Source organism: Pseudochaenichthys georgianus, unplaced genomic scaffold (assembly GCF_902827115.2).
Source record: "Pseudochaenichthys georgianus unplaced genomic scaffold, fPseGeo1.2 scaffold_805_arrow_ctg1, whole genome shotgun sequence".
Lineage (NCBI taxonomy): Eukaryota > Metazoa > Chordata > Actinopteri > Perciformes > Channichthyidae > Pseudochaenichthys > Pseudochaenichthys georgianus.
In genome coordinates this window covers 41650-68778 of record NW_027263353.1, presented here as the reverse complement: position 1 = coordinate 68778, position 27129 = coordinate 41650, and the positions used below count along the sequence as shown (strand labels likewise).

General features: G+C 47.7%; 1 protein-coding gene across 1 annotated transcript; it reads left to right on the top strand.

The window, feature by feature from the left end:
- The first annotated feature begins 6522 nt into the window (after positions 1 to 6522).
- Positions 6523 to 26821, top strand: LOC117444399 (armadillo repeat-containing protein 1-like). Its single transcript, XM_034079993.2, has 7 exons — positions 6523 to 6631; positions 14307 to 14519; positions 20286 to 20377; positions 21740 to 21947; positions 23152 to 23268; positions 23421 to 23495; positions 26290 to 26821. The coding sequence occupies exons 2-7, from the start codon at positions 14337 to 14339 to the stop codon at positions 26476 to 26478; spliced, it is 864 nt and encodes a 287-aa protein (XP_033935884.1). The 5' UTR covers positions 6523 to 6631; positions 14307 to 14336; the 3' UTR covers positions 26479 to 26821.
- Positions 26822 to 27129: the final 308 nt, after the last annotated feature.

Genomic DNA, 27129 nt, shown 5'->3' with positions numbered 1-27129 from the left:
TCATTGTTATCCAACTAAGCTAGTGGAAGCATGTAGATGTTAAAGAGAAGAGTCCCCAGGATGGAGCCTTGAGGAACCCCACAGGTCATATTTGTCAACTCAGTTGTTTAGATACCTATAGAAACAACGTTTTTCCTATCCTTTCAGTAGGATTCAGACCAATACAATCAGTGCCTGAGTCCCACCCAGTTTTCCAGTCGGTCTAGTAATATGTTGTGGTCAACAGTTTCAAATGCAGCGCTGAGATCTAATAATACTGACAGTGAGATTCTGCCTCTGTCTGTGTTTAAGTGATTGTCATTAAAACGTTAATTAGAGCAGTCTCAGTGCTGTGTGACTGGAACACATCCAAACAGTTATCAAGTGCCAAAACAGCTTTTTAGCTGTTGAAAACCATTTGTCCAATTATTTTACCCGGCCTATAAATGTTCATCAGTGAAGCGCCTAGGTTTGTCTTTCAGAGTGGTTTGATGACTGTAGATTTCAGGGCCTGTGGGAATAAATATGAAAAACAGGAAGTGTTGGTGAAGGTCCATCAGGAGTCTGGCACCTGGTGGAATGCTCTCATTGAACATCATTAGGATAAATGTGAGAGATAAGTTAAAGTAACGTGGTGTTGAAGCATCAAATAAAGGAGGGCCGCTCTGCTGGGGGTTGAGTTGTTTGAACATTAGTTGTGTTGTTCCCCTAAAGTCTGACAGAGAGAGGCTCCCTCTGGTGGATGCTGATCAGTATTGTGTTGTCTTTGCTCCAGAGGTTTTTGTACAGAGTGTTGGTGTTTCCTGTCACTGTGGGCTGCAGAGCACAGTAGTACACAGCAGAGTCAGACAGCTGAAGCTTCTGGATCTTCAGAGGAACAGATCTTAAGCTTGAATCCAGTGTGGATGAGAATCTGTCCTCGTCCTCTGTTTTCCCCGTGCCGATCTTAAAGCGGCTCAGGATGAATGTGGGGCTGTTGTCTCCGTGCTGTTTGTACCAGAAGAGATAGTCATTTGATGAAGTGGTGTTATAGTGACAGCCAAGTGTTACTGCCTCTCCTTTAGTAGCAGTCTTTTCTGCTTCAGGTTGCAGCACGTTGTCTCTTTGGGCTCTGCATTCTGTAAAACAGCAACAAACAGTATCAGGGACATGTTAGAGAATCATCTCAATGTTGGACTGATATCAAAGAGTTCATACCAAGACTCATAGCAGCCAGCAACACTGAGATAACCAGATGCATCATGTCTGCAGGTTGAGAAACTCTGAGCTACAGCGAGTATAAAGAGGACTGATCAACTCTGCTAAAGTCTGTCAGAGAGAGGCTCCCTCTGGTGGATGTTGAGCAGTATTGTGTTGTCTTTGCTCCAGAGGTTTTTGTACAGAGTGTTGGTGTTTCCTGTCACTGTGGGCTGCAGAGCACAGTAGAACACAGCAGAGTCTGTCACTGCAGCAGAGGAGATGATCAAATTGATTCGGTTTGACTCCACTGTAATATTCAGTCCAGGGATTGGGTTAGTTCCTACAGTGCCAGAAGCAGAGTGTGAGATGAGGAACTCTGGTGGTTCTCCAGGATATTGTCGATACCAGAAGTAATACAAAACGTTAGATCCAGCTTTGTAGGACAGAGTAACAGTGCTGCCTTCTGGACTGAACTCTTCTGTTTTGACTGGAGTCAGATCTGCACAGCTGACGCCTGAGGGAAAGATTAACTCTGTTATTTCATATTATAAAAGTCCTTTTAGCAAAACTACACTCAGAAAGCAATGACACTGATGTTTAATCCAGAGTGTAACTAACCGGATAAGATTGCAAACAACATCAGAGAAAATGGTGAGTTCTGCAGGGACAGCATGTTGAATGAAGGTGATGATGATGGTCTGTGTTGAACTCTGGTGAATATGGAAGTTCCTCTCTCTTCTATAGTTCAGGAACATCTTAGCTCCTCCCTGAATCTCTCTGTCTCCTCTTAGATCTGTATTTCACTTCTCTCAGTTTTTATTTTTCATTTCATCACGTGTGTGTGTCGCATAGCTTTGGTAACTTATTTAATTGTTATCCATTAACTAAGCTAGTGGAAGCATGTAGATGTTAAAGGGAAGAGTCCCCAGGATGGAGCCTTGAGGAACCCCACAGGTCATATTCGTCCAGTCAGATGTTGAGTTACCTATAGAAACAACGTTTTTCCTATCCTTTCAGTAGGATTCAGACCAATACAATCAGTGCCCGAGTCCCACCCAGTTTTCCAGTCGGTCTAGTAATATGTTGTGGTCAACAGTTTCAAATGCAGCGCTGAGATCTAATAAAACTGACAGTGAGATTCTGCCACTGTCTGTGTTTAAGTGGATGTCATTAAAACGTTAATTAGAGCAGTCTCAGTGCTGTGTGACTGGAACACATCAAAACAGTTATTTATTTCCAATACAGCCTTTCAGTTGTTGAACTTTTTTATTATTTTACCCGGCCTATAAATGTTCATCAGTGAAGCGCCTAGGTTTGTCTTTCAGAGTGGTTTGATGACTGTAGATTTCAGGGCCTGTGGGAATAAATATGAAAAACAGGAAGTGTTGGTGAAGGTCCATCAGGAGTCTGGCACCTGGTGGAATGCTCTCATTGAACATCATTAGGATAAATGTGAGAGATAAGTTAAAGTAACGTGGTGTTGAAGCATCAAAGAAAGGAGGCCTCTCTGCTGGGGGTTGAGTTGTTTGAACATTAGTTGTGTTGTTTCCCTGAAGTCTGACAGAGAGAGGCTCCCTCTGGTGGATGTTGATCAGTATTGTGTTGTCTTTGCTCCAGAGGTTTGTGTACAGAGTGTTGGTGTTTCCTGTCACTGTGGGCCTCACAGCACAGTAGTACACAGCAGAGTCTGTCACTGCAGCAGAGGAGATGCTCAGATAGATCTGGGTTTTATCCTCATCTGATTTAACCGACAGTCGAGAGTTTGATGCAGGTTTTGTTCCCCAGTGAAGGATGAGGAACTCTGGTGGTTTTCCAGGATATTGTCGATACCAGTAGAAATAATCACTCGCTGCTATAGTTTTGGAGTATCTGTAGAACAGAGTAACAGAGCTGCCTTCTGGACTGGACTCTTCTTGCTTTGATGGAGTGAGATCTTCACAGCTGACTGGAGAGAGGATTAATTAAAAGTAATCATTTAATAAATCGCATTAAATTAATCTGTAATTAAACTTTTTCGCTCAGAATGTTACATACCTCTTAGAACGGACACTAAACATAAAAAAATGAAACAATTATGTAATGACAGCATGTTGAATGAAGGTGATGATGATGGTCTGTGTTGAACTCTGGTGAATATGGAAGTTCCTCTCTCTTCTATAGTTCAGGAACATCTTAGCTCCTCCCTGAATCTCTCTGTCTCCTCTGAGATCTGTATTTCACTTCTCTCAGTTACACTTCCTCCTGGGTGACAGATCCAAAGGCAGTCTGTAAATAATAATATCAGACTGGTTAGCATGTGGGATGAGCTGCAGATGATCATTGTTATAGTTTGGTGATCTCTTATCACTTAATTTCCTTAAACTAATTCCTAAATATACAAAAGAAAATCCAGCTGCTTTGTTGACTGAATTATATCAGACTCTTCCGTCACATATTGTCTGCAAAACAAAGACAATTCCTCAGATAAAGCAGCATGTAAATATAAACTGAGAGGACCTAGGATTGAACCCTGTGGTACACCATAATTAATCAAGGACCAAGAGAGAACAACAGAGACACATATTTAACAAAGATAAGAACAAAAGCACCAAGTCTGTGAAGTAAACCAGTACATAGAGATTCTTGAAATGTCTTCAGTGAAATACATCGTGAATCCATCCGTTTGTTTTGTCTTTTGTGTTCCATGTTGATCAGTATCGTGTTGTCTTTGCTCCAGAGGTTTCTGTGCAGCGGTTTGGTGTTTCCTGTCACTGTGGGCTGCAGACATGTTGCAACACAAGCTTGTTTCCCATCTCAGAGAGCTTTTGTGCTTTCGTTTTGTCATCAGGCTCAGAGCTACAGTTTTTCTCCCAACTTCAGGCGCCATTAAAGCGAATTTCCCGATTATTCTGGCACCTCTGTAACGAGACACATCTGTAGATGACTCGTCGTAAATAGAGGGTGTGGAAGAAGGGACAGCGAAGCCTCTCAGATGTTCTTTGGCATTTATTCTGAGGACAACAAACACACAATGTCCTTTAAACGTCCACGGTGCACGTCACATCCACACCATACAGGAAGTAAGCAAAGACAACGGGAAAGTGTTCCCACGGGAAGAATAACCAACAATATTAAATGAAACAATCTCATAGAAATACAATTCACAACTTATTATAAATTAAACATTAGTAGTTATAAGACCCCAGCAAGTGTCCGATTTAGATTAAGTACCTGATAAGGAATGATTTATGACCCTGAAACTGGAAGTCCCGCCCCCAAAAACCGGAAGTCCCGCCTCCAACATCCCTTTGAAGTGGGACCTGTCACTGACAAGTTTGTGATTTTAACACTGATTTAACAATACAGTTTTGATGACTTCAATAACCTGACTTTTTTAGATGCTTTACTGTGAATTATTCCATGTTATTCTAACATAACATTACTTTTTTCAACGTGTTGTTTTCATATTTTTCACATACTGTGCTATTTGTTTCCCTCTTTGACTTCGTTCATTATATTTTGAAAAACTACACACAGAGATTTTTATCAACATACAACTATTACAACATACATACCCTGTTTGTGAAATATGTCAACACACTTTACCTGTACCTGCTGTTCCCTTTTGAAGGGTTCCAGGACATGTTGCACTTCGTGCATAAAACCTCTCATCTTTCTTGAAACTGACATAGATTTGAGGAAAAGAGACCTGCTGTCCTTTTTACAAACAAGTTATTGTTCTGCTTCTTCCTCGCCCTGTCTCTTCCTTCAACCAACACAACAATCAAGTCAGATCTATCAAATTAATCACCTCTTCCTTTCCCCCACCCTAGGGTCCAGAGTCAAAACACCTCCCCCTCCAGAGCCTGCCCCTTCTTTGACCTCCCTTTCCTGTGTTATGGTCAGTCCCTGTGACTCCGTCTCTGGCAGGTGTCTCCACACTGTTGGTGTCAGACGATCCAGTTCCTTTCTCACAGCATGGGTTTAAAAAAGAAGAATAGAAATCTCTGAGGGACGTAACATCACAGTTTTAGAGAAAATCCTTTCTTTACATGTCAGTTTCTTTACTCACTATGTTTTTGAGATAATAGTGTCTCCCATTGTCTCCCCACACACACACACACACACACACACACACACACACACACACACACACACACACACACACACACACACACACACACACACACACACACACACACACACACACACACACACACACACACACACACACACACACACACACACACACACACACACACACACACACACACACAAATAAACAACATACACTATACTGTGACTCTAAAAGGCTAGTGTGTGTGACTTTGTGTATGATATTCTGATATACCTATTAGAGCCAAATGTAACTTAAATCTCCAATCTCCATAAGAGTTAGCCTCTGTTATTAACTCATCCTCGTTTAAAGCTATTGCTTTCAAGCTTTTATCTTAAATACGCTATGCAACGTTGGCTAAATACTGAAAGGTATGGTGTGAATACAAAACACACCCCAGGAATAAGAGCTAGGTCAGAGCTAAGGTCATTAGCAACTCTTGTGTGGCATCAGACCCCAATGTTATGTTGTTAGAAAACACTCGAGACCACCACAACATAAAAACTAAACATCGTGGTCGCTGTCAGTCTTCAGTTCCAAGATTCAACTAGTTCGATATGTCCAGACATATCCAAGATGCCCGACCGCAAATACTTAAAGAAAATAGGCCATGATACCTGGATATACCATACTATTACTTTTTGTTTTTAATGTTTACAAAGTGTGTACCGTGTGTATATAATAATGCATGTGTGTGTACGACAGAGTGGAAACTAAATGTCCCCCTCGGGGTTTTAATGAAGCTCCATCTTCTTCTCTGCTGCCCTCTGCTGGACACTAACAGTCGCGTGTAAACCAGTCATAAAGCACTTGCCCTGGAAAAGTCTTCTTATGTTTTAATTGTTAGTTATTATTAATATTATTATCATTATTATTATTATTGTTTTATTATCAAATATAGTGGCCTTTATTTGGCATATTGTGTTATCTATTCTATTCATTATTTATTAAATCCTATGTTACTGTTTTATTTGTGCTCTGTATAATATAAATGATGCTTTACAAATAATGTGTATTAATGTTATTATAAATGTTAAGTGGCCTTATTTTCTATTAATTCTATGTATTTTTTCTTAAATCATATTTGTACTCTTTACAAATAAAGTGTATTATTATTATGAGTATGTTATTATCAGTGTTAGCATCATGGGTAGCACAGACAGGGCGTGGGTCCTTCAACTCTGGAGAACAGAGCAGCTGATTGGTCAGCAGCATCACGTGGTGGCCGTTCATCCAATCGCTGGCCTTGATGCTGAAACGCAACAGCGCTGGATGGAGGAACCTGTCTTTCTGTCGGTGTGAACTCCAGCATCTGACATCAACTCTCAGAGGTTGAAGAAGCATCGCTGTCACCTGCCGGGAGAAACACATCCACAGGTGAGCTCTGTTAGCTTTAGCGTTAGCATTCCTCCAGACTGAGGGGCGGCTCGCACAGCTGTTCGGATCCGAAAGAGAGAGCCTCTCGCCGGGCTGCTGCAGGGAGCATCACCCGCTGTTTCTCTGGAGGATTCAAGGCTTCCCTTTTTAATGATTATTATGTATAAACCGAACGTGGTGACCGTCCTGATGGAGACATGACTGAGGGGGGGGGGGGGGGGGGGTACATGAGGACAGGTGATGGGGACATGACTGCTCTTTAAATAGGAGAATGAGGGGGGGGGTACATGAGGACAGGTGATGGGGACATGACTGCTCTTTATATAGGAGAATGAGGGGGGGGGTACATGAGGACAGGTGATGGGGACATGACTGCTCTTTAAATAGGAGAATGAGGGGGGGGGGGGGGTACATGAGGACAGGTGATGGGGACATGACTGGGTTTTCTTTGGAAGTTTTTCCTTGTACGATGTGAGGGTCTAAGGACAGAGGGTCTGAGGACAGAGGGTCTGAGGACAGAGGGTGTCGTATTGTCATACTGATATTCTGTACACACTGTGAAGACCACTGAGACAAATGTAACATTTGTGATATTGGGCTATATAAATAAACATTGATTGATTGATTGACTGCTCTTTAAATAGGAGAATGAGGGGGGGGGGGGTACATGAGGACAGGTGATGGAGACATGACTGCTCTTTAAATAGGAGAATGGGGGGGGGGGGGGGACATGAGGACAGGTGATGAAGACATGACTGCTCTTTAAATAGGAGAATGGGGGGGGGGGGGGACATGAGGACAGGTGATGGAGACATGACTGCTCTTTAAATAGGAGAATGAGGGGGGGGGGGGTACATGAGGACAGGTGATGGAGACATGACTGCTCTTTAAATAGGAGAATGAGGGGGGGGGGTACATGAGGACAGGTGATGGAGACATGACTGCTCTTTAAATAGGAGAATGAGGGGGGGGGGTACATGAGGACAGGTGATGGAGACATGACTGCTCTTTAAATAGGAGAATGAGGGGGGGGGGGTACATGAGGACAGGTGATGGAGACATGACTGCTCTTTAAATAGGAGAATGAGGGGGGGGTACATGAGGACAGGTGATGGAGACATGACTGCTCTTTAAATAGGAGAATGGGGGGGGGGGGGGACATGAGGACAGGTGATGAAGACATGACTGCTCTTTAAATAGGAGAATGGGGGGGGGGGGACATGAGGACAGGTGATGGAGACATGACTGCTCTTTAAATAGGAGAATGAGGGGGGGGGGGTACATGAGGACAGGTGATGGAGACATGACTGCTCTTTAAATAGGAGAATGAGGGGGGGGGTACATGAGGACAGGTGATGGAGACATGACTGCTCTTTAAATAGGAGAATGAGGGGGGGGGGTACATGAGGACAGGTGATGGGACATGACTGCTCTTTAAATAGGAGAATGAGGGGGGGGGGGTACATGAGGACAGGTGATGGAGACATGACTGCTCTTTAAATAGGAGAATGAGGGGGGGGGGTACATGAGGACAGGTGATGGGGACATGACTGCTCTTTAAATAGGAGAATGAGGGGGGGGGGGGGTACATGAGGACAGGTGATGGAGACATCACTGCTCTTTATATAGGAGAATGAGGGGGGGGGTACATGAGGACAGGTGATGGAGACATGACTGCTCTTTAAATAGGAGAATGAGGGGGGGGGTACATGAGGACAGGTGATGGAGACATCACTGCTCTTTATACAGGAGAATGAGGGGGGGGGGGTACATGAGGACAGGTGATGGAGACATGACTGCTCTTTAAATAGGAGAATGGGGGGGGGGGGTACATGAGGACAGGTGATGGAGACATCACTGCTCTTTATACAGGAGAATGAGGGGGGGGGTACATGAGAACAGGTGATGGAGACATGACTGCTCTTTAAATAGGAGAATGAGGGGGGGGGTACATGAGGACAGGTGATGGAGACATGACTGCTCTTTAAATAGGAGAATGAGGGGGGGGGGGTACATGAGGACAGGTGATGGAGACATCACTGCTCTTTATACAGGAGAATGAGGGGGGGGGGTACATGAGGACAGGTGATGGAGACATGACTGCTCTTTAAATAGGAGAATGGGGGGGACATGAGGACATGTGATGGGGACATGACTGCTCTTTAAATAGGAGAATGGGGGGGGACATGAGGACAGGTGATGGGGACATGACTGCTCTTTAAATAGGAGAATGGGGGGGGACATGAGGACAGGTGATGGGGACATGACTGCTCTTTAAATAGGAGAATGGGGGGGACATGAGGACAGGTGATGGGGACATGACTGCTCTTTAAATAGGAGAATGGGGGGGGGGTACATGAGGACAGGTGATGGGGACATGACTGCTCTTTAAATAGGAGAATGGGGGGGACATGAGGACAGGTGATGGGGACATGACTGCTCTTTAAATAGGAGAATGGGGGGGACATGAGGACAGGTGATGGGGACATGACTGCTCTTTAAATAGGAGAATGGGGGGGACATGAGGACAGGTGATGGGGACATGACTGCTCTTTAAATAGGAGAATGGGGGGGACATGAGGATAGGTGATGGAGACATGACTGCTCTTTAAATAGGAGAATGGGGGGTACATGAGGACAGGTGATGGGGACATCACTGCTCTTTAAATAGGAGAATGGGGGGGACATGAGGACAGGTGATGGAGACATGACTGCTCTTTAAATAGGAGAATGGGGGGGGGATACATGAGGACAGGTGATGGGGACATGACTGCTCTTTAAATAGGAGAATGGGGGGGACATGAGGACAGGTGATGGGGACATGACTGCTCTTTAAATAGGAGAATGGGGGGTACATGAGGACAGGTGATGGGGACATCACTGCTCTTTAAATAGGAGAATGGGGGGTACATGAGGACAGGTGATGGAGACATGACTGCTCTTTAAATAGGAGAATGGGGGGGACATGAGGACAGGTGATGGGGACATGACTGCTCTTTAAATAGGAGAATGGGGGGTACATGAGGACAGGTGATGGGGACATGACTGCTCTTTAAATAGGAGAATGGGGGGGACATGAGGACAGGTGATGGGGACATGACTGCTCTTTAAATAGGAGAATGGGGGGGGACATGAGGACAGGTGATGGGGACATGACTGCTCTTTAAATAGGAGAATGGGGGGGGACATGAGGACAGGTGATGGGGACATGACTGCTCTTTAAATAGGAGAATGGGGGGGACATGAGGACAGGTGATGGAGACATGACTGCTCTTTAAATAGGAGAATGGGGGGTACATGAGGACAGGTGATGGGGACATCACTGCTCTTTAAATAGGAGAATGGGGGGGACATGAGGACAGGTGATGGAGACATGACTGCTCTTTAAATAGGAGAATGGGGGGGGATACATGAGGACAGGTGATGGGGACATGACTGCTCTTTAAATAGGAGAATGGGGGGGACATGAGGACAGGTGATGGGGACATGACTGCTCTTTAAATAGGAGAATGGGGGGTACATGAGGACAGGTGATGGGGACATCACTGCTCTTTAAATAGGAGAATGGGGGGTACATGAGGACAGGTGATGGAGACATGACTGCTCTTTAAATAGGAGAATGGGGGGGACATGAGGACAGGTGATGGGGACATGACTGCTCTTTAAATAGGAGAATGGGGGGTACATGAGGACAGGTGATGGGGACATGACTGCTCTTTAAATAGGAGAATGGGGGGGACATGAGGACAGGTGATGGGGACATGACTGCTCTTTAAATAGGAGAATGGGGGGGACATGAGGACAGGTGATGGGGACATGACTGCTCTTTAAATAGGAGAATGGGGGGGACATGAGGACAGGTGATGGGGACATGACTGCTCTTTAAATAGGAGAATGGGGGGTACATGAGGACAGGTGATGGGGACATCACTGCTCTTTAAATAGGAGAATGGGGGGGTACATGAGGACAGGTGATGGAGACATGACTGCTCTTTAAATAGGAGAATGGGGGGGGACATGAGGACAGGTGATGGGGACATGACTGCTCTTTAAATAGGAGAATGGGGGGGTACATGAGGACAGGTGATGGGGACATGACTGCTCTTTAAATAGGAGAATGGGGGGTACATGAGGACAGGTGATGGGGACATGACTGCTCTTTAAATAGGAGAATGGGGGGGGACATGAGGACAGGTGATGGGGACATGACTGCTCTTTAAATAGGAGAATGGGGGGGTACATGAGGACAGGTGATGGGGACATGACTGCTCTTTAAATAGGAGAATGGGGGGTACATGAGGACAGGTGATGGGGACATGACTGCTCTTTAAATAGGAGAATGGGGGGACATGAGGACAGGTGATGGGGACATGACTGCTCTTTAAATAGGAGAATGGGGGGGACATGAGGACAGGTGATGGGGACATGACTGCTCTTTAAATAGGAGAATGGGGGGGACATGAGGACAGGTGATGGGGACATGACTGCTCTTTAAATAGGAGAATGGGGGGTACATGAGGACAGGTGATGGGGACATGACTGCTCTTTAAATAGGAGAATGGGGGGGACATGAGGACAGGTGATGGGGACATGACTGCTCTTTAATAGGAGAATGGGGGGTACATGAGGACAGGTGATGGGGACATGACTGCTCTTTAAATAGGAGAATGGGGGGTACATGAGGACAGGTGATGGGGACATGACTGCTCTTTAAATAGGAGAATGGGGGGGACATGAGGACAGGTGATGGGGACATGACTGCTCTTTAAATAGGAGAATGGGGGGGGACATGAGGACAGGTGATGGGGACATGACTGCTCTTTAAATAGGAGAATGGGGGGGACATGAGGACAGGTGATGGGGACATGACTGCTCTTTAAATAGGAGAATGGGGGGGACATGAGGACAGGTGATGGGGACATGACTGCTCTTTAAATAGGAGAATGGGGGGGGACATGAGGACAGGTGATGGGGACATGACTGCTCTTTAAATAGGAGAATGGGGGGGACATGAGGACAGGTGATGGGGACATGACTGCTCTTTAAATAGGAGAATGGGGGGGTACATGAGGACAGGTGATGGGGACATGACTGCTCTTTAAATAGGAGAATGGGGGGTACATGAGGACAGGTGATGGGGACATGACTGCTCTTTAAATAGGAGAATGGGGGGGACATGAGGACAGGTGATGGGGACATGACTGCTCTTTAAATAGGAGAATGGGGGGGACATGAGGACAGGTGATGGGGACATGACTGCTCTTTAAATAGGAGAATGGGGGGGACATGAGGACAGGTGATGGGGACATGACTGCTCTTTAAATAGGAGAATGGGGGGGACATGAGGACAGGTGATGGGGACATGACTGCTCTTTAAATAGGAGAATGGGGGGTACATGAGGACAGGTGATGGAGGACATGACTGCTCTTTAAATAGGAGAATGGGGGGGACATGAGGACAGGTGATGGGGACATGACTGCTCTTTAAATAGGAGAATGGGGGGGACATGAGGACAGGTGATGGGGACATGACTGCTCTTTAAATAGGAGAATGGGGGGTACATGAGGACAGGTGATGGGGACATGACTGCTCTTTAAATAGGAGAATGGGGGGGACATGAGGACAGGTGATGGGGACATGACTGCTCTTTAAATAGGAGAATGGGGGGGACATGAGGACAGGTGATGGGGACATGACTGCTCTTTAAATAGGAGAATGGGGGGGACATGAGGACAGGTGATGGGGACATGACTGCTCTTTAAATAGGAGAATGGGGGGGACATGAGGACAGGTGATGGGGACATGACTGCTCTTTAAATAGGAGAATGGGGGGGACATGAGGACAGGTGATGGGGACATGACTGCTCTTTAAATAGGAGAATGGGGGGGACATGAGGACAGGTGATGGGGACATGACTGCTCTTTAAATAGGAGAATGGGGGGTACATGAGGACAGGTGATGGGGACATGACTGCTCTTTAAATAGGAGAATGGGGGGTACATGAGGACAGGTGATGGGGACATGACTGCTCTTTAAATAGGAGAATGGGGGGTACATGAGGACAGGTGATGGGGACATGACTGCTCTTTAAATAGGAGAATGGGGGGGACATGAGGACAGGTGATGGGGACATGACTGCTCTTTAAATAGGAGAATGGGGGGGACATGAGGACAGGTGATGGGGACATGACTGCTCTTTAAATAGGAGAATGGGGGGTACATGAGGACAGGTGATGGGGACATGACTGCTCTTTAAATAGGAGAATGGGGGGGACATGAGGACAGGTGATGGGGACATGACTGCTCTTTAAATAGGAGAATGGGGGGGACATGAGGACAGGTGATGGGGACATGACTGCTCTTTAAATAGGAGAATGGGGGGGACATGAGGACAGGTGATGGGGACATGACTGCTCTTTAAATAGGAGAATGGGGGGGACATGAGGACAGGTGATGGGGACATGACTGCTCTTTAAATAGGAGAATGGGGGGTACATGAGGACAGGTGATGGAGACATGACTGCTCTTTAAATAGGAGAATGGGGGGGACATGAGGACAGGTGATGGGGACATGACTGCTCTTTAAATAGGAGAATGGGGGGTACATGAGGACAGGTGATGGAGACATGACTGCTCTTTAAATAGGAGAATGGGGGGGACATGAGGACAGGTGATGGGGACATGACTGCTCTTTAAATAGGAGAATGGGGGGGGACATGAGGACAGGTGATGGGGACATGACTGCTCTTTAAATAGGAGAATGGGGGGGTACATGAGGACAGGTGATGGGGACATGACTGCTCTTTAAATAGGAGAATGGGGGGGACATGAGGACAGGTGATGGGGACATGACTGCTCTTTAAATAGGAGAATGGGGGGGACATGAGGACAGGTGATGGGGACATGACTGCTCTTTAAATAGGAGAATGGGGGGGACATGAGGACAGGTGATGGGGACATGACTGCTCTTTAAATAGGAGAATGGGGGGGACATGAGGACAGGTGATGGGGACATGACTGCTCTTTAAATAGGAGAATGGGGGACATTCCATTTGAGTAATCATTATTATTAACTATGCCTATAAAACATCTCTGTGTTGTTCCTTCTGTGTCCTCTGTGTGTATTCCTGTTGCACGGAAGCTCGACCATCCACCCTGGATACTCGAAGGGGTCCTGAAACCCCCCGGGATAAACACAAAGTATGCTTTAAAGGTCCTTATCACACTGTTCTTCATCACTATATCACAGGTCTCAGATATATGCAGAGCCTGTCTCTGATTGGCTGAAACACCAACCAGATCATTGCAGCATTACCCAGAATCCCCTCTGTTTCAGCCCTGTTTCCAAAGTGCTGATTCTCTGTCTGTCTCCCCACGCCCCTCTGAGAGACATCTGGAGACAAAGAACTCAATGGAGCTCTAGAGGAGATCCAGGTGATAGGGGGGGGGGGGTACCTTGTTGCTGATTGGCTACACAAGACAACACATCGTTATGACATCATCAAGTGGCCAAAATCTGATCAGCTCATTTTCAGACAGGTTTTGATGGAACTGGATGAAAGAGAGGGAGGGTCTTTGTCCCTGAGACGTTCAGAGTCTCTTCACACAGAAAGCATGACGGCGCGTTGTTTGGTCAGGACTGATCCACTGCTCTTTGACTCTCTCTCTCTCAGGGTCTGGTGAATGGGTGAGTGTTTGACCCCATGGAGCCGCTGAGGGACCTGACCTCTGACCCCATGGACCCCCTGCTGGTGGTGACCCAGCTGAGGGACCTGGCCTCTGACCCCATGAACCGCCGGGCCATCGTCCAGGACCAAGGCTGCCTGCCGGGCCTCATCCTGTTCCTGGACCACCCCAACCCCCAGGTGGTCTACTGCGCCCTGCAGGTGAGCAAACACACACACACACACACACACACACACACTCACACACACACACACACACACACACACACACACACACACACACACTCACACACACACACACACTCCAAAAAGTCTCCAAAAATACACTTTCGTTTCATCAAAAATAACCTGAACCATAATACTCGATTTAAAGGTCTCCTATCCTGCAGAAGTCACTTTCTGATGTCTCCTCTACATCACCATGTGTCCCCGGTGTGTCCCTGTGTGTCCCTGTGTGTCCCCGGTGTGTCCCCGGTCAAAGTGTCAGAAACAAACCCCTCTCTTCTACCCGGACCCACATCTCTAAAAACGGGGAACTACGGAGCTGATCCAGATTTGCTGCGTCATGACCACATTACTAAAATGTGGGCGGGCTTTACCCCCACGGGCCAATCAGAAGAAACGTTGCTGTCAGAAACAATGAGACGTCTTCTGGAAGTGATATGGTCTGTGTTTACATTAGCATGCTAACACTCAGAGCTAACCTGTGCTGGAGAGAGAGTGTGTGAAGAAGCAGGAAGTCATGAGGAAGTCACCTGGTGGTAAACCTGAGAGAGAGAGAGAGAGAGAGAGAGAGAGAGAGAGAGAGAGAGATGTCTGTAACTGTGAATACGTTCTTCTTTACAGTAGTTGCACCATTGCTTGCGTTAGGAGCATAAGTCGCCCAAAGCCAAGGGCTTATCGTGCTCAGGCGCTGCTTCAAACACCTCTCTGAGCAGGCTTTCCACTCGATCTGGCGGAGGCACTTCATAGCGTTAATTCCATCTGTCGATGTTGCCGGACAATTTTTATTGATCACTTTTTATCGATTATTAATAGACACGCCCCCCTTCGAAAATTCAGAGTTTTTCATGTATTCTCTCTGGCTGTCCATCTCATAATGTTCACATAGAAACTAGCTGTCAATAGGAATATCATTCAGAAGAATTATAATTTCATGCAGAAATCTGTCACAAAAAGAGGTTGCACATTTAAATTCAGGTGTTGTTATGGCAACGTCAGTGCTAGTTTGATGCTAAGCTAACTATGAAACACTTTAACTGGCAGGACTCAGGATCAGCTGTGTACTGTAAGGTAGCTTCTAGCTTCATGTCGAACAGTAAGTCAACATTTCCCAGAGAGCTTTCTTTGAAATCACCAGGTAACGCTAAAAACCTTAACATTTAAATTGTATGACTAAGTGTTTATTTAATATATCTGGCTAGCTATAGCTACTTGCTAACGGTTTAGCTTACCCCCGCAATTCAAAGTAACATTAACGTAGCTGTAATTTATGCTTTGCTTACATGTTCGCATAACTTGTAAGTTTACTGACAGGTACATACCTTGTTCACCTGGCTCAGGTGGTGGCTCTGGGGTTGTTGTGTGAGCCACTTGAGAATAGTTGTCTTTTTTAAGAAAATATGTTCTTATGTCCATCTTCAAAAACTCTGAGTCCGACTGACAGGTTAAACATTGTCACAGCTCACAGGATAGGTACCTGTCAGCCAATAAGACAGATGTGTATTTCCATGCAACTCTCTGGTTGGTCTGATGTCTTGCCTCTGTTGCATTCACTGAACACGGGAAATTACACTCCTGCCGTCCTCTCTGGTGTCATGATGAGGTTCAGGTAAAGCACGGTTAATGTATTATATGATTGACTCAATAATATAATACATGACTTTGAGAGTACGCAATCTAGGCATATTAACACAATGAATTAAACACATTAACAAAATTAATTAGACACACTTATCACGGCGACGGTGTACTGAGATTATTATTTTTTTTTTGTTGTTGTTGCTAGGGGCCCCTAGTGGCTGCGGGGCCCTAAGCGGCCGCTTATGTCTCTTAATGGGTCGGGCCGGCTCTGCATAACTCTCTAAATGGTCGTACTCACAGCCCTAGTCAAGAGATGAACTCCCCTGTTTTTGATTTCGCTTATCAGTCTCTGAAGTCTTACAGGGTTTGCACTCTTCTTGACTGACCCTAGAAAGTCAAGCGGCCTCGACCCGTTCTTTTTAAAAACTGCAGCTCAGATTATAGCACAACCAGTAACTGATATGTTTAATCTCTCCCTGTCCACTCACACACTGCCAGCTGTGTGGAAGCAAGCTCTGGTATCGCCCCTCTTGAAAGCTGGTGATCCCACAGAGTTGAATAACTAGCGTCCTATCTCAAATCTTTCAGTGTTATCAAAGATTCTTGAGTCCCTAGTTTCTACTCAGCTACCAACACAACGTCCTTAACCCTATGCAATCTGGATTCAGATCAAAGCACAGCACTGTGACTGCCGGTCTGAAAGTCTGAGACGATATTAAGGCTGCTTTGGATAAACAATCTGTTTGTGTTGCATTGTTTATTGACCTGGCCAAAGCATGTGACTCTGTAGATCACCACATTCTGTCTAGTGTTATGTTGGTGTCTCGTTTCGGTCATAAGGCCATTTGCTGTTTTCAGAGTTATCTAAGCGACCGTACTCAATGCGTCCGGCTGGGTAGTACTGTCTCTGACCCTGTCACCTTGAAGAAGGGAGTTCCACAGGGCTCTATTTTGGGGCCCTTGCTCTTTTTATTATATGTAAACAATATTTGTAATCAGATGCAATTTTCTACCTATCATATGTGCTGACGACACTATTGTATACTCAGGTGCTCCTTCTCTGGATATGGCCGTTTCCCATTTAAAATCTGATGTCATCACGCTGCAGCGTGCGCTTCTAGATTCTGCTTTTGAACAGTTGCTCCCAAGTCAGCGTCCTCTTGCCTCTCCATTGACACCCTTGATGGTGTCTCCGTTGAGTTTGTCGATACCTACAAATATCTGGGCTTTTGGTTGGACAGTAATCTGAACTTCAAACACCATGTTGGAGTTCTACCTAAGAAATTGAAATTCACTCTTGGCTTCCTTTTCAGACTTAAATATTGTTTTTCAATTTCTTCCCGTAAAAGGCTCTGGCTTATTCCTGTCCCAGCTGGACTACGGTGATACCATCTATAGGTTTGCCTGTCCCTCTGTTTGGGCCCAACCTGACCCACTCTGCCACGCTGCACTGCGTTATATATCAGATGCACCCTATAGGACTCACCATTGCACACTGTACAGCCTAACTGGATGGTCCTCACTTACTATGCGCAGGATGCAGCATTGGTTTGTATGTATAAAGCCATTTTAGGAAAGCTTCCACTCTGGAGCAGTTCCAGCATCAGTCTATTTGTGATGATATGTGCATGTATTTTAATGTTTATACGTACATGTGGAACTGCAGGACGGAGACAGAACACATTTCCTTACGGCAGTGGCGAACCGTGTCGATCACAACTGGACCTTCTGTAGACACCCCCCTCCGCCGCATTATAATGTCCGTCTTTTCACTGAAGTGTCGTCTTGAAAAGGGTGCTCACAACAATTCCGAAACAACTTCCTCTCCGCCTGTTGCACTTGTCATTTCAACGTTAAAAACAATAAAACGGCATGAATTGCTTCGTGGCATTCATAGATCCTCTGCCTCGAGCCAGTTAACTAGCGGGCCTCTAGAGCACCTGGAACCGAGGCGAACTCAGCCCATTGGCTACAAATCAATATCTGATTGGTTGATCAAACTGTCAGTCCAAACGTACGCTCTCATTCAGTGCAACGGCCAGGGCCTTCGATCAAGGATGTAGAATACCTTGTTGAAGGAGATTCTACCCAGAGACCCAGAACGAGATCTGATTGGTTGCTTTCTTTTCTAACACAAACCCACTGAAATGCGTAGTGTCCGAGAAGGACAAACAAATCTACGTAACACTGTGATATTACAGATCAACAACACGGATACCGTTCTCATTTATTCATTTCATTACATTTTATTTATATAATTAAATCGATGTTTTGTTTGTTTTATCTCAGTCTTCCAGGGTGTTCTCTGAATACCTTGAAGGCCCTGACGGTTCGCCGCTGCCTTACGGGGACAATGAAGTACATCGTATCGTACCATTTAGCTCTTTTTCTGGATGCATTCAGGATTATCTTGTTGACGCCGTGGGACTCAAACACCTGCAGGAATACGTGCCGCAGGTGGAAGTAGTACGGTGTGACACAGCCTGCTAAGCATCTGCACAGTTGGGAAGTTCTGCCGTCTCCACTTATAGAGAGACTGAAACCCCTCTCCCGTGTTCCCAGGCGCTCCGGTACCTGAGGTGATTTAAGCCCCTGTCACACTGTCCCGAAATTGGGTTATTTACATAATATGTTTACATGATTTTGTTGTGCAATAAAACAACCCGATGGACACACGATAAAGGAAATGTTCAAATTCGGCTGTGCACGTAGCAACATCGGGACATTCGTGAGGGCATCTGAGCCATCGTATGACCGCCGGTGGAGTTTCTCAGGCTCCAGCAGCAACTTCGTGAGCGGCAACTTGGAAGGCACTCGTGAGGGCATCTTGTCAAGTCGTGTCATCTTCGTGTTATCATCGGTGCATTCGCCCTCACTCTGATCGGGGCGAATGCCCGATGACACCGATGATAACACGATGCCCTCACGATGGCCTTACGAAGGGCAAAATGGACCCTCGAATTCAACACGAAGATGAGTCTTCTCAAGGTCCTTCGGCAATTTTTTGGCATGCCAAAGATTTTGCCTCCGCTCACGAAGTTGCTGCCGGAGCCTGAGAAACTCCACCGGCGGTCATACGAAGGCTTCGATGCCCTCACGAACGGCCCGATGCTACGATCACAGCCGAATTTGAAAATGTCCTTTATCGTGTGTCCATCGGGTTGTTTTATTGCACAACAAAATCATGTAAACATATTATGTAAATAACCCAATTTGTGTTCTGTGAAACTAAAGAGGATATAATATATTATTTTGAAGGACAGTTGACAGGAAATTGTTGTTGCTATGGAAACAACATTACGGAGAAAACGTAATATTTTCTACATATAAAGACGGAGAAAGTAAAGAACAAAGTCTGAAGATATCAGTGCAGGATCATAGTACTGTAACATAATTGTTTTTGGTACTTTCATTGCAGTTGTATGTCTTACATGTAATGTAAATGTTGCCTTCGTGTGGTTCGGGGCCATCTTCGTGCGAAATTCACAATTCCATATTCGTGTGTCCATCGGGTGTCAATTTCGCAACAGTGTGACAGGGGCTTTATAGAGAGACTGAACCCCTCTCCTGTGTCCCCAGGCGCTCCGGTACCTGAGGTGGTCTATAGAGAGACTGAACCCCTCTCCTGTGTCCCCAGGCGCTCCGGTACCTGAGGTGGTCTATAGAGAGACTGAACCCCTCTCCTGTGTCCCCAGGCGCTCCGGTACCTGAGGTGGTCTATAGAGAGACTGAACCCCTCTCCTGTGTCCCCAGGCGCTCCGGTACCTGAGGTGGTCTATGGAGAGACTGACACCCCCCTCCTGTGTCCCCAGGCGCTCCGGTACCTGAGGTGGTCTATAGAGAGACTGAACCCCCCTCCTGTGTCCCCAGGCGCTCCGGTACCTGAGGTGGTCTATAGAGAGACTGACACCCCCCTCCTGTGTCCCCAGGCGCTCCGGTACCTGAGGTGGTCTATAGAGAGACTGAACCCCTCTCCTGTGTCCCCAGGCGCTCCGGTACCTGAGGTGGTCTATAGAGAGACTGACACCCCCCTCCTGTGTCCCCAGGCGCTCCGGTACCTGAGGTGGTCTATAGAGAGACTGAAACCCCTCTCCCGGGTTCCCAGGCGCTCCGGTACCTGAGGTGGTCTATAGAGAGACTGACACCCCCCTCCTGTGTCCCCAGGCGCTCCGGTACCTGGCAGAGTGTCGCTGGAACCAGGAGAAGCTGCAGGGAGAGCTGGGGATGATGCTGAGTCTGCAGAGCGTCATCCAGAAGTGAGTCTGAGGCAACAAACCAGAACACAGAACAAAGTAGAAAAACAACATTTAGAAAAACACAGACTATAGCCGCGTTCACACCGCGGTACTTTTCCCACAAAGGTTCAAGAGAACTCTTTAGTTCTGATGAACTGAGTACAGATCGCGTTCACACCGGAGAAAGTCCCTGGGGGAGGATTAGGCAAATGAAGCCGCTGACGTCACTTCTTCTTCTTCTGCTTTGGGTTTACTGGCAGGCCGCAAACCACTTCACGGGGTATACTGCCCCCCGGAGTCCCCGGCCGGAAGTCCCCGGAGTTGGGGAAGGCTTCAGTCGAAGCTGCTGGGAGTCCCAGCAGCTTCGACTGGAGCCTTCCGAGTAAATCGCCAGAACGCCGACACCTCCTCATCTCCACCGCTCCCATGCTTTATTTTGTGTTGCCATAAGTTAGTCTCTCTGCGTTTCTGCGCTGGGCTAATGCTAATGCTAATAATGCTAATGCTAATAATGCTAATGCTAATAATGCTAATGCAAGGATAATAAAATGGCGGCTTCACAAAACTCTTTGGGAGTTTTACGGGGCGTGGTTTGCAATCCGCCAGCCAATCAGGAATATAGCTCTTTTCTCACAAGAGAGCCGCTCGAAAGTCCCTGCTCTCTAGCAGGCTCTCTAGCATGCTAGAGAGCCTGCTAGAGAGCCGCTCGAAAGTCCCTGCTCTCTAGCAGGCTCTCTAGCATGCTAGAGAGCCTGCTAGAGAGCCTGCTAGAGAGCAGGGACTTTCGAGCGGGTAAAAAGGTTCGCATGAACTACTTTTAGTACCGGCTCTTTTCGGTGTGAACGCGATCATGAACTAAGTTCCATGAACCTTTGTGGGGAAAGTACCGCAGTGTGCACGCGGCTCATCAGTGCACACAGAAGCACCACACACGAAGGGCTTTGAGAAGTGGGTTTCAATACGTTTTGCTATAAACGTTGAACCGGTCCGGCCCTCGACTGGCACCCGTTTTTAAATGTTGGCCCCCTGCGTGTTTGGGTTTGACCCCCCCGACTTACGGGTCGTTTAACGGTAACAACTGCTCCTCAACGGCATCTTTCTAGCAAGCATCACTGTCGCTGGAGAGGAGGCGCCGTGGGAATTGTAGTCTTTTATCCCGTGTTGACTACAGACGTCAAAATGAGGCGGCCTTTCTTATCAGAAACGTCTCAAACAGTAACCCTCTCTCCCTCCCTCCCTGTGTCCCTCCCTCCCTCCCTGTGTCCCTCCCTGTGTCCCTCCCTCCCTGTGTCCCTCCCTCCCTCCCTGTGTCCCTCCCTCCCTGTGTCCCTCCCTCCCTCCCTCTCTCCCTGTGTCCCTCCCTCCCTCCCTGTGTCCCTGCAGCTCCACGACCCCCGGAGAGACGCGCCTCCTGGCCTCTGAGGTCTCCTCTCTGCTCGCCTCCTCCTCCTCCTCCTCCTCCTCCTCCTCCTCCTCCTCCTCTCAGCCTGAAGAGAGGCTCAGCTCCAGGCGCCGGGCCCAGTTCTTCCTGGGGTCCAACAACAAGAGGGCCAAGACCGTCACCCTGCACATCCAGGGGCTGGACGACTGGGTGGGCTTCCTCACGTACCCCAGGGCTATTCCATTAGTTTGGAATGCGGCCCGGTTGAAAAAGATGGCTTGCAATTTGAGCAATCACGTTAAGAGCTTCAGATACAGGGAGGCGGGGTTTATGGGATGTTGACCTGTGTTCTGATTGGTGGAGGAGGGGTTTATGGGATGTTAACCTGTGTTCTGATTGGTGGAGGAGGGGTTTATGGGATGTTAACCTGTGTTCTGATTGGTGGAGGAGGGGTTTATGGGATGTTAACCTGTGTTCTGATTGGTGGAGGAGGGGTTTATGGGATGTTGACCTGTGTTCTGATTGGTGGAGGAGGGGTTTATGGGATGTTGACCTGTGTTCTGATTGGTGGAGGAGGGGTTTATGGGATGTTGACCTGTGTTCTGATTGGTGGAGGAGGGGTTTATGGGATGTTAACCTGTGTTCTGATTGGTGGAGGAGGGGTTTATGGGATGTTGACCTGTGTTCTGATTGGTGGAGGAGGGGTTTATGGGATGTTGACCTGTGTTCTGATTGGTAGATGAGGGGTTTATGGGATGTTGACCTGTGTTCTGATTGGTAGATGAGGGGTTTATGGGATGTTGACCTGTGTTCTGATTGGTGGAGGAGGGGTTTATGGGATGTTGACCTGTGTTCTGATTGGTGGAGGAGGGGTTTATGGGATGTTGACCTGTGTTCTGATTGGTAGATGAGGGGTTTATGGGATGTTGACCTGTGTTCTGATTGGTAGATGAGGGGTTTATGTGATGTTGACCTGTGTTCTGATTGGTGGAGGAGGGGTTTATGGGATGTTGACCTGTGTTCTGATTGGTGGAGGAGGGGTTTATGGGATGTTGACCTGTGTTCTGATTGGTGGAGGAGGGGTTTATGGGATGTTGACCTGTGTTCTGATTGGTGGAGGAGGGGTTTATGGGATGTTAACCTGTGTTCTGATTGGTGGAGGAGGGGTTTATGGGATGTTAACCTGTGTTCTGATTGGTAGAGGAGGGGTTTATGGGATGTTAACCTGTGTTCTGATTGGTAGGAGGGGTTTATGGGATGTTAACCTGTGTTCTGATTGGTGGAGGAGGGGTTTATGGGATGTTAACCTGTGTTCTGATTGGTAGAGGAGGGGTTTATGGGATGTTAACCTGTGTTCTGATTGGCAGAGGCGGGGTTTATGGGATGTTAACCTGTGTTCTGATTGGTCGCTCAGAGCCGCAGGTCTCAGTGTTCAGAGGCTCTGCTGAGGACCAGAGGAGTCATCAGCTTCACCTTCAAGATGATCCAGAGGAGGTGCATCGTACGCATCCAATCAGAGCTCAGGGCCGAGGTGAGACTCCTCCTCCTCCTCCTCCTCCTCCTCCTCCTCCTCCTCCTCCTCCTCCTCCTCCTCCTCCTCTCCTCCTCCTCCTCCTCCTCCTCCTCCTCCTCCGCCTCCTCCTCCTCCTCCTCCTCCTCCTCATGATGTCATCTCTCCTTCAGGTGTTAGCCTCAGCGATAGCGTCCACTCAGGTGATGAAGGCTCTGCAGGTGGTGAGAGGCGAGAACGGGGAGGAGGTCAGTGTGATATCTACTATCCTCAGATGTGTGTTCCGCTCCGTGTCCTCGGCTCAGAGGCAACTCGGCAGGACCCTCTAAGAGCTGACAGCTCGCTTCACGCTAGCCACAGGTGACAGGGACAGAGATTATGTGGAGACGCTGCTGCAGACTAAGAAGGAGAAGAAGGACCTTCAGTTTTCCACTCTGTTTTTTACACACACATGTATTTGTGTGTATAGATAGAAATACACACCGTTATTATCACATTGCACATCGAGAGGACCCAGAGCGGGAGGCCGCACGAATAACGCTCCTCTGATGAGTCAGCAGAAACAGCACCAAGTCCTGATGAACTGAAGTGAAGTGTGTCAGGCTGGAGCTCAGACTGAGTGTGTGTGGTATTACTAACCCTACACACACACACACACACACACACACACACACACACACACACATATATATATATGAGGCGCCGTAAGGGACATTATTCAGAAAAAAAATTCAAACACACACATGAAACACTCTCACACATGAAACACTCTCACACATGAAGAGCGTTTCATGTGTGAGTGAGGGTATCTCTGAATAATGTCCCTAACGGCCCCTCATATATATATTAGTGCTGTCAAAATTATCGCGTTAACGGCGGTAATTCATTTTTTGAATTAATTGCGTTAAAATATTTAACGCATTTAACGCATGTGCAGAATGGCCCGCCCCATACGAGCCCCCAGTGGCAGCGCCAGGGTATGGCTGGGGTAGGCTACACCCATACCAAGAGATGGCTCAGCCCCACCATGAGACATGATGTTAAAGTAAGCAAAATAAAGTCTGCCAACTCGTGGAGTAAATTGCACAGACAGCAGTTAGTAAGACTGATTTCAGTAGCCACGGTTTTGAAAACTTTTGTCACGTAGTGATCGTCTTCTCAATAGAACATCTTTGATAACGGCGTGGTGTTGTTGCAGGAAGTCCCGACGGAGAATACTTTTGCTGTAGTACAGGGCAGAGCCATATCATAGTAATAATATGGCTCTGGTACAGGGGTGCACATAACTGGTACGCAGGTTAGGTGCGTAATCTGAAATGCGTACCGTCACTTGTGTCACAAAGCGCATTTGCGTACCGACGTACTTGTGAAGCTTTTCCAGAAGGCGGTTCGATCCCCGGACGACAGAGTCGGTCTCCGTGTGCACAGACAGGGCTGCTGTTAACGTCGGTCTGTACAAACAAGTATTTAGTCAGCCACCAACTGTGCAAGTTCTCCCACTTAAAAAGACGAGAGGCCTGTAGGTTTCCTCCTGGTTCACTTCAACTCTGAGACAGGGGGGGGGGGAAGAATCCAGGAAGTCACATTGAAGGATTTGTAATGAATGAATTGGTAAAGTAAGTATTTGGTCTCCTCCAAAGAAACAAGATGTCTGGCTCTCACAGACCTGTACCTTCTCCTCTCAGAGCCTCCTCTGTCCTCCACTCGGTACCTGTACTAATGGCACCTGTTTGAACTCGTTATCAGCATAAAAGACACCTGTCCACGACCTCCAACAGTCACACTCCAGACTCCACTGTGGCCAAGACCAGAGAGCTGTCAAAGGACACCAGAAACACAAAGACCTGCACCAGGCTGGGAAGACTGCATCTGCAACAGGTCAGCAGCTCGGAGTGAAGAAACATACAAGACCCCTGATAATCTCCCTCGATCTGGGGCTCCACGCAGACCTCCCCCCGTGGGGTCAACGTGATCACAAGACCGGTGAGCAGAGATCCAGAACCACACGGGGGACCGAGTCCATGACCTGCAGAGAGCTGGGCCCAGAGTAACAAAGGCTACCATCAGTAACACACTACGCCGCCAGGGACTCAAACCCTGCAGTGCCAGACGTGTCCCCTGCTTAAGCCAGGACATGTCCAGGCCCGTCTGAAGTGTGCTAGAGAGCATTGGATGATCCAGAAGAGGATTGGGAGAAGGTCATGTGGTCAGATGAAACCAAAATAGAACTTGTTGGTAAAAACTCAGCGAGACGTGTTTGGAGGAGAAAGAATGCTGAGTCCAAAGACCACCTGCTGTGAGACATGGGGCTGGGACCATCAGGCTGTGAGACATGGGGCTGGGACCATCAGGCTGTGGGGCTTTCTGCAGAGGGACCAGGACGACTGATCCGTGGAGAGGACAGAATGAATGGGGCCATGCATCGTGAGACTTTGAGTGACAACCTCCTTCCATCAGCAAGGGCATTGAAGATGAAACGTGGCTGGGTCTTTCAGCATGACAATGATCCCAAACACACCGCCCGGGCAACGAAGGAGTGGCTTTTCGTAAGAAGCATTTCAAGGTCCTGGAGTGGCCTAGCCAGTCTCCAGATCTCAACCCCATAGAACATCTTTGGAGGGAGTTGAACGTCTGTGTTGCCCAGCGACAGCCCCAAAGCATCCCTGCTCTAGAGGAGGTCTGCATGGAGGAACGGGCCAACGTGCCAGCACCAGGGAACGCCTCGTGGAGACTACAGAACACCTTTGACCTCTGTCGTTGCCAACAAAGGGTATATAACAAAGTATTGGGATGAACTTTTGTTATTGACCAAATGCTTATTTTCCATCATTTGGAAATAAATTCTTTAAAAATCCTACAAAGTGATTTCCTGGATTCCCCCCCCCCCCCCCCTGTCTCTCATCGTGAAGTGAACCAGGAGGAAACCTACAGGCCTCTCATCTTTGAAGTGGGAGAACCTGCACACTTGGTGGCTGACTAAATACCTGTTTGCCACTGTATGTGTACACAGTATATAACTCAAAGTATACTCTGTGTCTCCAGGTTCTGGTCCCTCTGGAGGAGGAGGGTTCTGGGTCGGATCAGGACCAGGAGCTGCCCGCCTACCTGCCTGAGGACGAGAGCCCGTCTGTGGACCCGGAGCAGGCTCTGACCCGGGGTCGATCGGAGCGGGGGGGGAGCCGCTGGCTGGGAGCCGCCTCCAACTTCCTGTCCCGCTCCTTCTACTGGTGACGCCTCCTCTCGGAACCACAGTGCTGCCAAACGGGTCAGAACCGGTTCTCCTGGCAGCGAGGAGACGAGACCACGGTCCATCAGACGCTCATCGAGAAGTCTGGACCCACGGGAAGTGTCTTTCAGCGCCAGAGGACACACCCTCGCTTCCTCTTTTCTTACTCTTGATTTGACCCAAACACTGAGTGATGTCTCCCTGCAGCGGTGCTTTCACTTCCTCTCTCCTTCACTTCCTCTCTCCTTCACTTCCTCTCTCCTTCATCATGCCTTCAGTCATCATCAGTCTGAGATCATCTGTCTTTAAATCAGCCAAAGTAACGAGTGTCCAAATCGTCTCTTCAGACCTGTGTCACGAAGCTCTTCACCGGGACATCAGAGACAGAAGAGACACCGGGACATCAGAGACAGAAGAGACACCGGGACATCAGAGACAGAAGAGACACCGGGACATCAGAGACAGAAGAGACACCGGGACATCAGAGACAGAAGAGACACCGGGACATCAGAGACAGAAGAGACACCAACACACACCTGGACATCAGAGAGAGACAGAAGAGACAGAAGAGACACCTGGACATCAGAGACAGAAGAGACACCAACACACACCTGGACATCAGAGACAGACAGAAGAGACACCAACACACACCTGGA